The 14,920-nt window shown below is 32.8% G+C and overlaps 1 protein-coding gene across 1 annotated transcript; it reads left to right on the forward strand.

Annotated features, from left to right (window-relative positions):
• The first annotated feature begins 2,635 nt into the window (after positions 1-2,635).
• On the forward strand, positions 2,636-11,883 carry LOC120631128. The gene is made up of 3 exons (XM_039900576.1): positions 2,636-2,670; positions 9,287-9,479; positions 11,327-11,883. The coding sequence occupies exons 1-3, from the start codon at positions 2,668-2,670 to the stop codon at positions 11,527-11,529; spliced, it is 399 nt and encodes a 132-aa protein (XP_039756510.1). The 5' UTR covers positions 2,636-2,667; the 3' UTR covers positions 11,530-11,883.
• Positions 11,884-14,920: the final 3,037 nt, after the last annotated feature.

Consider the following 14,920-nt stretch of genomic DNA (forward strand, 5'->3'; position numbering starts at 1 on the left):
GCGGGGCCGCCGGGAACTAGGGGCTGTGGTTTTTTTCTCCTTCCCATTAAAGATATGCCCGATAATGACCACGCTGGGCAGGCGGGTTGGTCATCGCAGGGCTAGACTGATCGCCCCGGCGTCGCTGCTGCCCGACACCGGTCTGTGCCATTTGTTCAGCCTAGCCAATTCGAAGTGGTTATACCGCCACTTGTCGGTCGCCAGAGCCTCGTCGGTTAAACGGCAGGGTGCACCACGTGCAGGTGAGGTTGGCAATTTGGGAGGCTGACTGGTACTAGCCACACCCACTTACACCCCCTGGTACTCTATGCTAAAAAACCTGGTACTCTATGCTAAAAATTAAATTGATTTGTGCTCAGTTAGGGCGTAAAAGAAGAACAAACAATCTAAATAATCATTTGTGTCTATTTGAGGAGCATTTTTTTGTAGTTAATTTTATTATCATTACCAGATCCTCCTAAATTGTAGCAACGTTAACTAAAAGGCCGCAAATGACAAAAAATGATGCAACGAATTACGCGCTATTTGAACAACACACCGCTAGAATGTGCAGGAGACAATTTTTTCCCCGGGGAAAAGAGACTTTGTTAGCTTGTATTTTTAAAACTGTTTAATTATTTTTTTTTTAATAGGGTAGTATGGTTAGTAAATATATCTTTTTAAAACATTTCTTTTTATTTCTTTAGTCAAAAATGAAAAATTTGGGAATTAAAAATCAGTTCAAAGCTTTTACGACCCAGTTATTTAAAAATTATAGATATTCCTATAGATGCTTTCTTTTCAGAGTTAAGTGCATTTGTAATCAGTTCATTTAAAAATCACTTGCATTAACGGTAAAGGAAAACATCGTGAGGAAACCCTGGCCTGTCTAGTCTATCAACTCGCACTTGGCCAGCGTGGTTGACTACGGCCTAAACCCTTTTCATTCCGAGAGGAGACCCGTGCCCGATAGAGGGCCGGTATTGGGTTGATAATTATATTATCTAACACTTTACTTGTACACCACTATGAAGTTAGGAAAATAAAAAAAAACAATAGAAATACAAAGACAGAAGTAGAATACAAAAGGCGGCCTTATCGCTAATTATAGATGTTTTACCGGCAATTAAAACTGATGTACCTAATTCTGATCAAAGTCAAAGTCAAAAATATCTTTATTCAAGTAGGCCCCATAGGTGGCACTTTTGATGCGTACCTACATAAGAATTACACGGTAGTGAGATGATGGCGGTAACCACATTCGTAAACTTGAAACTAAAGTTACGAGGGTTCCAAGCGCGTCCTGGTCTAAGAAGCCCACAACAAACTTAGCAGAGTGTTTTTTTTGCTATCACCATCTCACAATGTCATTTAAAATTATTTGAAGAGCAACCTGGTTAGAGCAATAATTCACACCCAAGCTTTTTTATCGATTACGTAGTCCTTTATACTATATTTTCTATAAGGTTACATTTAATACAAACTTTGAACTTTTTAAGAGACATCTCCAAGATGTCAATGGGTAGTTTATTGTAGAATTGTATGCAATTTCCTTTAAACGAATTATCGATCGAAAACCTTACTCAATTTAAATTTTAAAAAGTTTTCAGTAGTGGTTTTTTTTAAATTACAAGATAGACTTTGACTACAATGTTACCTGGTAATTAATAAGTGATGATGCAGTCCATAGAATAGCCAAAGCCAAAAACTCCCACCTGGGCAGCACAGGGAAAATTTAGAAATTATAGATTCCTAAATTACCCTTTCCGGGAATCGAACCCGGGACTTCTTACTTAAAATGACAGCGGTCACAGCTGGGAACTTTTAGTTGTTTTATTGACGGTACGATACCGTCGATAATGTGAACTAGCCACGACCGAAGCCTCCCACAAAAGCCTTTCTTACAGGCCAAACTACAGCCCTCCTGTTGCACGCCTCATAAGCGAAGCGTTGAGGTTGTGCTCTACTCTCGACATTTCAAAAAAAGCAGTTTTCTCGAAACTGAAATTGATTTTTTGTTATTTATATTGCACTTACAGGTTAATTTGAGTACACTAATATCAAGTCAAATAATTTGTCAGGCACATAAAATACATTTCAATAACAATTTTTTTGTTTAACATAGTAAATAATAACATTAAACATAATCTTTTCTGGACGTCCGTGTATGGACGGGTGTATGTGGCATCAAAATTGGTCGAAAAAATGATCGTATCGGAATAATTTTTTTTTAATTATCTAAAGAAACACACGAAGTAATTTCTTAGTTAATATGAGCGTTCAATTCACTGTCGTTAAATTTCCATGTAATTATTCTAGCTAATATTAATTGTAACTTTCAATGTGCAATCATTATGACATTCCCGTGTCTTGTTTACAAAAAATGAATAATAATTAATATGAAAAAAAAAATTTGTAATGCGCATTGAAAGTTTCAGTTAAAAAAAAAAACAATTTTATTGTGAAAAAAATGAGATTATGAGGCGTGCACTTTTGGATTTTCCAAATTTTTATTTAATATCAGGGGTTGCCTTTGTACCTTTAAAGGCGTAAAAAAGTAGATCACGTTCGACTGGGCCAGTAGAACTAGAAAGTGAAACTTTGAAAGGTTGCTATAAAAATTGTTGCGGCAGCTACGTGCAGTTCAGTGCGGGCACAGCCCTGTTGTGAAGTGGTTCCACGCGAAACATGGTCAGTTTTGGTTTTGTGATATTTTTTTAAAGATTTCTCGTGAAAATTTCGTAAGTGATTAAGTTTAGGAACGTGTCTTTGTTTTGTTTAAAGTAACATTTTGTTTAAAAAAGATAGCTTGTTAATGGAAAATGTCTGAAATTCTGATATTTATTGCTTAAATGGAATTTTTAAAACACAATCTTATTTTTCCGACTTATCCTTTTGCTTTTTTCTTGACAAGACAAGTGACATTCCAAAAGATACTTTACCAGCCATTTACATTTTCAAAATAGATTTTACTCTACAATTAAACATTACTAAAAACTTAAGAAGGCAAGTCAATAATTTAGATCAATTAAACATGACTACTTAATATATTTTTTATCTATTTAAAACCACTTGCGGATACTATTTTTTATTTAATGAAATATTGTGACCCATTATTTTTAGATAATTTTTTTTTCTAGATCTTTTTTTAATTTAAAACTTACAGCAGAATATGTAAAACATGTCCTTTGGAATGTTGGCAAGAATGCTTTCTGTATTTCCACGCTGAACAGCCAGGCTGATCCTCTGTGATCCTTTGTCAGTCACTAATAATAAACGTCCTGAGGTAGCCGGAAGAGATCTCTTTTAGAGATAAGCTTTCCTTTGTACACTTCATGTTCACATGTTCACAGTCACAATTTATGGTTTATACATAATAAATAAATACATAAATAAAATAAATGGCAATGAGTCATATTTAACTTAGAGATTTGTATACCTAACTGTCTTAAAAACTACTCATTCGTCAGACTTAAGTCTAACTATCTTTATGCCCTTTGTCACTAAGCCTACGAATCGCCTTAATTAATCGCTTTAGGCGAAGTCTAAAAAAAAAAATTACACCAACTCTCAGGTGATAAACTATTAGTTACCTTGTTCTTAGTGAAATGACTTGGGCATTAGTTAGTTTGCACAATTTGATTTGCTAACTTCCTGCTGCCTACGGAGAGAAAAGTAAAATTTTCAGAGTAGGACCAAACCAGAATAAAGTATTATGAAATGTACAAAATTACGCTTCCTATATAATATTTGCAAGATAATTTAAAAACGAAAGTTACTGAAATCAACACATTAGCTTGTGTAAATAATGCATAAATTTAAATAATATCATCACGCATCAAAAGCAATTGTCTAAGTTCAATTAAATATTGCTATTAAAACTAACAAACGCGTAATTTTTAGAGCGTAAACCAATTAGTTCACAAGGCCAATGTGTATTTTCTTTCATAACTGAAATTAGGTGAAGTAGTTTGTACAAAAAAGAACAATAAACTAATTAGCAATATTATATGATTCTAGGTGGTAGAGTCACACAAACATGCATACTTGACGTGTCAAAAGTGCTTATAAAGTAGGCCTACTTGAAATAAATGAATTTGAATTTGAATTTGAATTTGAATCTAGAGGCCTGCGAAAAGCTTTGTGAGAAATCATTGTGGGGCAGGAAGGAGCCTTCTTAAATTCTAGCCTAGGGTACGAGATTTACAAATTATTGGGCACATATAAATTAGAGAAGAAAGCAGAAAAAAAAACATTTTTTTTTCATATTTAAATATTGTGTTTTATTGTATTCATTTATTGTTATCTTATCATCCATCAAACAATCTATACTAACACAAAAATGCTAAAGAGTCCTATTTGTTGAATACGCTAATCTCAGGAATTACTGATTCGAGTTTTATTTTTATAGTTTACATAGCACTACAAACAATAGGAGCACCAATGGAAAATGCTACAAAAACGGAAAAAAATATCCTTTTGAGAGCTTTCGAGGCGTGCGCTTCATAAACGGTTACACTGTGCAAAAATGTGTAGGCATATAAAGCAGACTATGTTTTAAGGTGGATAAAAACGCGGACGAAGTCGTAGGCAACCGTTATTAACAATATAATTTCAAATTCAAGGAGGCCCTCCTTAAGAGCTATAGGTCCGAAAGGCACGTTCAAGAAGAAACCGGAGAGAAACTTGGCGATTGGCCATTCTCGACGTTCATGTCTTTTACTATCTTTCGCGAGATAATTACATTCTTCTTCCAAGCAATGTTATCACTAAGAAATTTATGAAGTGTGTATTATTTAACTATGAAAAAAAAACCTTGATCTTCCATTTTCAGTAAACAAATAATACTGACGAAGGAAAACCCCTTATTTTCACATCAGCCTTTTTTCTTGGTCCAGTATAAGATTTGATGGCGTTAGCTTTTGAGGCCAAATAGTTTTACACAAATAACTATTTTACAAATATTTTCTCGATTATTAAACAAATTATAACTTAATTTGTTTATTGGTAAATTGATTTAATATGTTACTCTTGGTAAAGGTGAATTGGTAAATAATATGAAAGTGTACTTTCTAGCCCCTAAATAATTGAATTCCAAGGTTCGTACGGCTTCTACTTATATAATTAAAAATTTAAGAATCATAAGAAGAAATCAAATAACTAAAAGCAAACCTAAAAAAGAGCAGAATATAAAATTGCCAAAGTTTAAGTCAATTTGAAAACTAAGGGATTAGACGTTAGGAGGTTATTTATTTTCTAAACTTGCAATCCACAAAATTCCCATAAATTGGACGAAAACATATTTTCTTAACCGACAAGCAATGAAGCCTTTCGCAAATAGCCTTGAGACATAATGGCATAGAATAAATAGGATATAATGGTAGCCATGCGAACAAGAAATTCCATAATGCGAAGTAAATTGCCTTCAAACCACTGTGACTATAATCCACGGTAAGTAGATATGATCGATGTTCTACGACAATGAAATTTCAGTTGTGACACATAAGAGTAGACCCGCAACCTCTATCGTTGTTTCATTGCTCATTTTTTAATACTACTACAAGTTACCTGGTGGTAAGTAATGATGCGATCTAAGACGGAAGCGGGGTAACCTGTGGGGAGTATGGCATTTACATTAAACCGTACACCTAATCGGTTACTAAGCGACATCGTATCGGAACGCTAAATTGCTTTGCGGCTCGTCTTTGCCGGTAGGTTGGTAACTAGCTACGGCCAAAGCCCTCCAGACAAATGGAACGTGCATGAAATGTTATTGTTCTTACGACGATGACGCTATCAACCCGTCAACCAACTGATCAACCCGTCGCACGACGTATCCCATAAGTAAAGCAATCCCTGTAGGCACGTAAATAAAACTGGAAAACAAAAGTATCTGCTTAATTTAAACAAACAAACCTAACTACTTACCGAATACTTACGTATAAAAACATTTAGTTGCATTGTCACGATTCGGTATAAATGTAGTATAAAAGTAAAAGTGATTTGGCAATGGACCTTGATTTTGTTACCGACTTAAATGTTTCATTGTAGGAATAGGTACGTGAGTTTTACTCTCGATCGGTCACCAACCAAGCAGCATTGAAGCCTTTCACTTACACGGAACCTTTCGAAGGTTAACCGGGTTGGGCGGACAGCCCGAGGCGGTTCTCTGTTGATATATCTTTGAAATTCAAAATGTTAATTGCTCCCAATACGTAATGCCAGCTGCTATAATACGTAAGAGTATATACAGTTGCAGTTACTTTTGCTTTCTTTGTTTGTGGCTGACTCGTTCAGAAAGCTGTGATACGCAACATTTGTAAACCTTGCCTTGGCCAATCTTATGACGAAGGAATTAAACACCTATTAGGTTTAATAAAATATCTTAAGCGATACTAATATGCTATACCACTGGACCGATCTAGACAAGATTGGCTTGCATCCGGGATACAAGTTCCAATGCATAAGTTTTAAGATTATGTTACATTTATAACAGCGAGGTTACTATACAATTGATGAATTTCTTAATGACAAGGTTGCTTGGAAGCATCCGGCTCCGCGTTCATCTCTCACAATATAGATAAATGAATGTTAAAATTTAAAATGTAAATTGTTGATGTTGGAAAAGAGCAACTGCTGAGTTTCTTGCCGGCATGTTCGCGGTAGAATCTGCCTTCCGAACCTGTGGTAGAGTCACTACAAACAGACAGAGTTTACGTTTCGAAAGTGCTTATATTAGGCCTGCTTGAAATAAATGAATTTTGAATTTTGTATTTTGAGTCGACGTACAAAGATTACTTTTTCCCGTGGCATTTATTTAATAAAACTTTGTCACCTATGTATGTTTGTATCTATGTATGTATGTTTTCATTGCGAAAGGAGACCTGTGCCCTGGGTTTATGATGAGGACTTTTTTATTGAGGATAGAAAAGATGAAAACTTTGCTTCCCTCAATTAAAACAGGTCCTAAAGACGAAACAACGTGGATGATAAAAAGTTTATATGTGTTTAAAAATTTATTTAGTTGCCAAAATAAATCTTTAACTTCAAATTTAATGGATACATAAGTAATCAGATAAGAGCATTTTATTGAATGGCATGAGATTAAAACTGTACCTATTGGTATGCCGTGTCGAATTGCTTCAATCCTTTTTACTTTCTAAAATAATGAGCGCAAGTAACGTAACGTCCGATCCGATTTCAAAAACAACTGCTTCGATTAGGGCTGTCTACCTGAAACAACCAGACCTATGGATAACATTCTTTTTTTTTTTGTAAAGCGCTGGCTGTCTATTATATAGTCCCTGTCAGAGAGACCGAGTTCAAACCCCGGCATGCACGTCTAACTTTTCAGAGTTATGTGAGTTTTTTAATTTGAGAAATTAAATGTCACTTGCATTAAAGAAACGATCGCGAGGTGCCTGCATACCTGAGAGTTCTGCATAATGTTTTCAAGGGCGCATTAAGTCTAAAAATCTGCACTTGACCACCGTGGTAGACTACGGCCTATACCCTTCTCATTCTGAAAGGAACACGTGCCCTTTAGTGGGCATTTAATGGGATAAAGATGACGACAGATTATAATATAATAGATTTTCATGATGATATAGGGAGTCATCCCTATAGAATAGCAGAATATTAGAAAAGGGATTCATCATCTTCATATCAACCTCTTAACGGCCCACTACAGGGTCAGTCAGTTTGGTGACTTGGGATTACCACTACACAAAAAATTTATGTCCGATATGTGACAACCCTAACTAGTCTAACAAAGCGTTTAGTGCCAAACGTGGGGTACAAACGGTTGCATAACAAATTTCGCTTTTTCGTACTTACCCGATAATTCGGAAGGTGAAATAATAACACTTTGATAATAGTTTTGACACGTATGTAATAGATACCTGTTATATTATATACATATTGCTTATGACTCAGTTTTTTCGTTTTCATTTTTATAAATACCTCAGTGTTATTAAGTTTGTTTGTTGTTTGTTTTAAGTCTTTATTTCACACATTTACAGAAGAAACTTAAAAAAAAAAAGTAAGTATATTCGTACATAATTTAACCACGCAATTGAAATTTTACAAAAAGCGCTTTCATTTGATACCCACATTGAAGGAGTTTTGAATGAAAAAAAAGCTGAAATTTCCCTACACAAGTCAGACAAATTAGAAACAAATCAGATAGAGAGAAACATATTGAAATTAATCAACACAAATTATAAAAACATGATTTGCGACTCTAAAACGAGTCAAATTAGCTCCATTTTACTTTGACAATACTCGAAAACGACTGCAAGTATTCAAGCTTTTAAAATTTTGTGTAACACGAACGTACGAGACTAGTCTTACAAGTAATAATAGTAACTCTCACTACTGAGTTCGAGTAGGTAGGAACCTCATGAACTACTGACATAATCCGATGAATCTCCATGCTACCTGAGCCTTGTACCTGATCGTTCTGTCACGCATTGCTTATTTAACATTAAAATCTTTATTAAATATTTATTAGTTTAGTGGTGAGGACTTCGGTTTTACTTTCGGGGTGCGAATGAAATTAAAATATCACTTGCTACAACGATTAAGGTTAGCCAAAACAATCTATCACGGAATTCTTCCTCTTTAGAAATTATATAAAAAGTCCGCGATAGCATATGTTTATCTTTTGAGGTTGACTCATACGCGAACGAAGTCGCAGGGGACCGCTAGTTAAATATACACGGGGTTACCTAACCGTATCTTAATACTGAGTAATAGGTTTCAGAGGATTTCCGAGTCGTGCTTAGCTGTCCGATCGCTCAGTCACGCATTGTGGCTAACGAATTACAATGCTATAAAGTATAAATAGAGTGTAAACATAGGAATTGAAAAGCTATAAATATATTATTGCACAGTAACACGATTTATATCGATATTAGCGATCCCCCGAGGTTTTGTCTGCGTAAGAATTGACCGTTTACGCATCGCCCGCATCGGTAGCTCTCAAAAGGAATATATTCAGTTTTACAGCATTTTTCATTGATGCTCCGCTCCTATTTTTTCAATAGGGAGCTTGCCTGTTAGCAATATGACAGTTTTATTAAACCCCATAACCCATTATCGGTTTCACGCGAAATCTGACCAGTGCTAAATTACTTAGCGGTAACTAGCCACGGCCGAAGCGACCAGACCAGAGAAAATTCACAAATTATAAATTGCCCCTACCGCAGATCGAAAGCCTAACGTCACACTTAAAACAGCATCACACTGCGCCTGGGAGGTCGTCAAAAATTATCTTTAATTAACGTATTACTTTCCTTCGTTACAGCATATCATAATCTTCACAGCATCGCTAGCCATGGTGTACGCCATGCCATCCTACATAGCGGTGCCCGCAGACCAAATAGCCTTCGTAGACCTCACAGAATTGAGAGCTAGAAGAGTCACAAGGCAGGCCCTATCTGAACCTCCGTATGAAGTAAACTACCATCCAATACCGTTGCAAAATTATCAACAAGGAAGTAAGTGCTAATTCACTATTCAAACTAAGTTGGATCCAGTTCATTCTTCAAATATGGCATTTAATTTTATTATAATGTCTTATAAATAAACAAATAAATATACTACTACATTATAAAAACATTAATTGAATAAACACTTTTATCGGAATCATTCCAAATATAGTTATATCTATTTTCTTTTTTGGAAGCAGATCCCTGCTTCAAATCAAAATTAAAATTGTGTTTGTTAACAAACAAAATTTAAGAAAATATCGCCAACGTAAAAGTAGTTGTTATTGGCAAAATAATTTCTGAATAAAAAAACAAGTAAGTTTAATTAATTATTCTTTATCAATTATTCGTTAATGGTTTGGGGTTCTTTGCCATTTTTTAATCTTTGCTCTTTAGCCGGCGATTGCGAACAAGGTTCAGGATATTTTTTTAAAGTCTTTCACAGATGATGATGACGAAACTTTACAACACTGTTAGAAAAAGTAGTTACCAGAAGAAGTATAATATCATAGTTTTCTTACCCAAGATTTCATTTTATGTAGTCTATTACTTTTTAGTATGAATGTCTACCGTTTTAACAGATGTTTAAATGATGAAATGATAAAATATATTCAATTCATGAAGTCCGAAGAGCATGCATTACCTAAATGTCAAAGAAAGCCCAACACTAGAACCGAGGGCTATCAATCGTCGATTACTTTCACTAAGTAAAGGATTAACTTTCTAAAATGGAGTAACTAGTTTCATATTCATATTGAATAACCTATTTGTAAAGCCACGTTTTGCAATTGTAACTTTCTTCAATTGTTATCGATTACATAACGTATTTAAAACATTCCTCCATAGAATTTTACATAGGGTTATGCAAAAGAGGTCTTGTTTGATGCAACGTTTCTACGATGGTGTAAACCACTTTCAATTTGATGTCGACAGTAATAATTATAGAATGTACGAGTACCTTTGCAGTAGATTTATTACCTTCCGCAACATTCCAAGTAAATTATGTACGAATATTTAAGCATTTCAATTATATGGTTGGGATAGATTATAATCCGAGAACAATGTAGCTGCAATACTTATTAGATAATCTATTTTCGAATAACTGCCACGGCTTCATTGTGAATGCGTACCTTAATTGTTAAATTTCAATGTAGTTAATGAGAATTCTCTCACAATAAAGGTGATATTATAATTAGATCATTGCGAGATAATGTGATTTAGCGTCATTGCTGTGATCTACATATCTTTGTTATCTGCGTCGGGGAAGCCCAACAATTTTTTTTTATACATTACAAATATCCTGCTCCTTTTATATTCTCTTACACACAATCTCTTAGCTCTTCTTTGGTTATACCTTTACTTTTTCTCCTTTCACATAAATATTTAACATTCTGCTGCTAACATGATTGCCGTACCATGCCAGTCTACTCCCATATTTTCTGTCACTGTGTGTTGCTTTTAAACTGCCGCTAATTTATTCATTAATCATTACTGTGATCTAATATACCTATTTGTAAGTTAAGTTTAAAAGATGATCATGACATATTATGTAATGCAATTCTTCAGATAACTCTTTCCAATGTTATTCCAATATTTATGTTTTGAGACTCCTGAGTGTATGACCCGATGATTACGCCAAAAATCAAGTTGGTTGGTTCGTAAGGGCATGAAACAAAGACAAACAAACAACCTTAGAAGTTTTTTCCCCAGGAAAACAAACGCTTCCTACGGGATTTGTGAATAAATGTGGACGAAGAAAGCGGGCAACAGCTAGTAATTAATATTGATGTTTGATGAGTTCTAAAATGAAAAAATGATTCTTTGAAAGTGTTAAAACTCTACTACTTTTGTTTCAGCTGTAGCTCTCGCCCCACCTCCTGCGCCAAAAGCTAGGTTGCAAGCTAAACAACAAATCGAAGAGTCAAGTCCAGCAAATCTAGGTGCGGTTGCACAAATTGCAGAAAGAACACCAGACTTCGGAGAATATGTAGACTTTGGGGCCCATACTGGAGACAATGGTGCTTTCGGGTGGTACGCAGACTACCCTGTAAGGAAATAAAGATCACAAATCCTTTTTGAATGTTAGTGCCCTTAAGTCCTAAATATGTTTGGAATGGACATCTAATGTTAAACAGTTTAGGGAAAAGTGATCAAATACTATATTGTTTTGAATGTTTCTTGCCGATATATTTATTTGGCGTATAGGTTAAACTCGTGTTACCAAAGAATTATCCTTGAAAGTTCTAGAAATTAAAATATGTTTCAATAAATCAAAGCCGAATTACCGCACATTTGTTTAAGACGGTGAATTCCGCTACGCACGTTTTCATTAAAATAATGAAGTTCCTTAAAAACCTAAACGTTTAAGTTAACAAAGTACACTGTGATATATGGCACTAAGGTAGTTCATACTACAAACACGTCTTCTTTAGATTTATGTACTGTTAAGTTTCGCCTTGTTATGTATGTATAACATGATCTCTACATTTCGCACTTTTATTATCTTCTCTTGATCTATCTATCTATATATTTTTCTTCTATATTATTTATGCCTACTCTTCTATTGCTTCTGCTTTATTCTATTCTGCTTTAATCTTTATTTTCAACTATTTCTTTTTCTACTTGGATATTATTAAATGTTTAATATTTTAAATACTTAAAATATTATTCTTGTCAATAGAAGACAATGAACTGACCGGTAACCTAAATTTAAGGGAATACTTAATGGCAGTTTTATAAGCATAATAGTTATACTATATAGGTAACAATTTTTACATAATTTCTCATTTCCTTTTTATTTAATATTATTCCACCACTATCTTTAAAAAATATCTATGTACTATTCACCCAGAATTAATCTGTCACTAAAGTTAACAGTATATTGTTACCGCACCAATCCAATCATTACTCTATCTTTTCTTGAACTTTGACTTAAAAAAAAAATTTCGTTATCTTTCATAACTTAATTCTATCTACTTGCTTGTATATATGCTATTCAATTTATTTATTTATATTTAAGACCTATATGTTTATTTGTTATTAGTGTACATTCCTTATTTGTTTTCCTTTCTTTTTCATTTTCTTATATCCTACATCTATTTGTTCTTAGTTTCTGGTTTCTATAAAATACTTGTTCCTATGTTATCCCGTCTATTTCTTATAAGAACTCATATTATATCTGCGTTCATTGTTTGCATCTGTCTCACTTCTCTTATTTAATTCAAATAATTTCTTAAATCTTATCCTTTCTTTATTAACCGACCATTCTGTAATGTAGCAAATTTTTCTGTATTTATTATCTTCATCTTTTCATATACTATAGGAAACAAAATCTTATCTGCGTACTTTATTTGCTTTTTCAGATAGTTTTCTGTGATATTAAGAAAGTTTTCTAAATGACATTTCTACTACTAGACTATCTTTGACTCTATCACAATTACGCTTACATTTCTATCGTAGTTAACTTTACTAGTATTTTATATTTATATTTCTTTTTAAATCAAAACTCACTATTTAACTATCCATTTAATATTTCTAAATGAGCATCTAATCATAATATTATTACTTCTCTATTAGCTATTCTGCACTTCTTATTTCATCTTTCACTTTTTATTTCATTTCTTGTTTTATACAGTTAAAATAATATTCCAATTAAATCTTATGCTATAACAATCTATCAATGTGATTTTGTTTCCATTCAATTTCATTATCATTTAATTTACCTACTTTTATATTTCACTTTTATCACTTTTCCTATAAATTTCCTTCCTAAACTATCGTTATACTAAATCTATGTTTTTCTTTGCTGTAATCTTCTATAAAAGAATATTTGTTTATTCGATTTTCGTCACATCATCACTATGTTATCATCATATTTTCATGTTCTATCTGTCATCATAATGAGAAACTAATGTCCTATGTAATCTAAACTACTTACTTAACATATTTTTCATAAATTTCCATGTCATATCAATAATGTTATTGTTTATTTTATCTTCATCACATCATTGTTATGCCATCTGTTTAATTTGCAGTTTAATTTTGCATCGAAACTTAACAACTCCACGGAGTTTTCTATTACTATGAAATGCTTATTATTTCTTCTCCTCAAACCTTTCTTACCTATCTCTAAAATCCTTAAGCAATCTGATTCTTCGACTCACTGCTTTCTGTCCATGTCATATTTGTGTATCTTCGAATATGTATACCACTTTCTTTTTAAATTTTTTCTTCTTTTCCTTTTTACTATCACAAATGTTTGCGACTTTTCGACTATACATTATCAAGTTTATTATACTTTATATAACCTATGAAGTACTTGATTTTTTCCATATCTATTTATATTATGTTACTATTATTTCTTACACAACTTTATCATTCATCCACTAAAACATATGAATACATATGCAACTCACCATGTTTTTGTACTTTTATTCTTAGAATTATATTTGAAATGTTTTTTTGGTGTAAAATAATTTAACGCATGATGCGTTTAATTTTTTTCGTTAGTGTGATAATTTTTGGGTTTACTTGAAACCAACAATATTATTTATATTTACTGCGTATTATTCAATGCTTATTTATTTATTGTTTATGTACTTCTTATAATTTCTTATGATTAATTATTTTAATATTAACACCACATGGTTCATAGGGTTCGATCTCAAGAAATCTATCTACATTTCACGAACATTTTTAGTTACAATAAAGTTCTTCTTCGTGTTCTTCATTCATTATTCATTCTTAGTATATATTATATTATTTCATAGTCTATTTATATTTTTCATCAAGAACCATTTAATTTCACACCATATTCTATTTTCTTTATCATAACTTTCGAAAACTTTAATACACAGCGAAATCAAATATTTTATTTTAAAGTATTTTCTAGCGTCTTCGTTTATCCAACTCCTCATCTGTAATTTGCTTTAATTTAATTTATCTTCATCTATAAACTTTACTGCCTTATAATTTTTAGTGAGTTAATACTCTTGCCTTCTTATAAAATCGTATAAATTTCACTTGTTTCAATTTTCGTAAATCTTTTTTTTCTTCTCATATGACTTTCCGATTCTATATTCTTCTTCTCACTTCCACTTCTTCTTCATTATTCCTTCTTTAAGAATATTATAAAATCGTATAATTTTTTCATTTGTTATTTTGTTAAATCTTAATCTTGCACTCCATGCATTCTTTTTCTATACTATCTTATTCTCTTAGTTTTTAATCTTGTTATCTTTTCTTCTCTTGTCTTCTCAACTATTATTAGATCATAAAAATATCTTGAGTTTTCGTAAACCTTTTGATCTTCCTTTCTTATCAAAAATTTGACTTGGATATATTTCTTAACTCGTTCCTTCTATTGTTAAATTCGTCAAAGTTTTACTTATTTATACCTTCTAATTCGTTTTTCTTTCTTCATATTACCTTATTTACTATATTAGCCTTCT

The sequence above is a fragment of the Pararge aegeria genome, chromosome 17 (genome assembly GCF_905163445.1).
Source record: "Pararge aegeria chromosome 17, ilParAegt1.1, whole genome shotgun sequence".
NCBI lineage: Eukaryota > Metazoa > Arthropoda > Insecta > Lepidoptera > Nymphalidae > Pararge > Pararge aegeria.

Bases quoted from the DNA above. Each gene is read 5' to 3' on its own strand.
- LOC120631128 (XM_039900576.1), top strand. The intron at 9,480-11,326 runs GTAAGTGCTAAT...CTTTTGTTTCAG, and splicing joins GCAAAATTATCAACAAGGAA to CTGTAGCTCTCGCCCCACCT.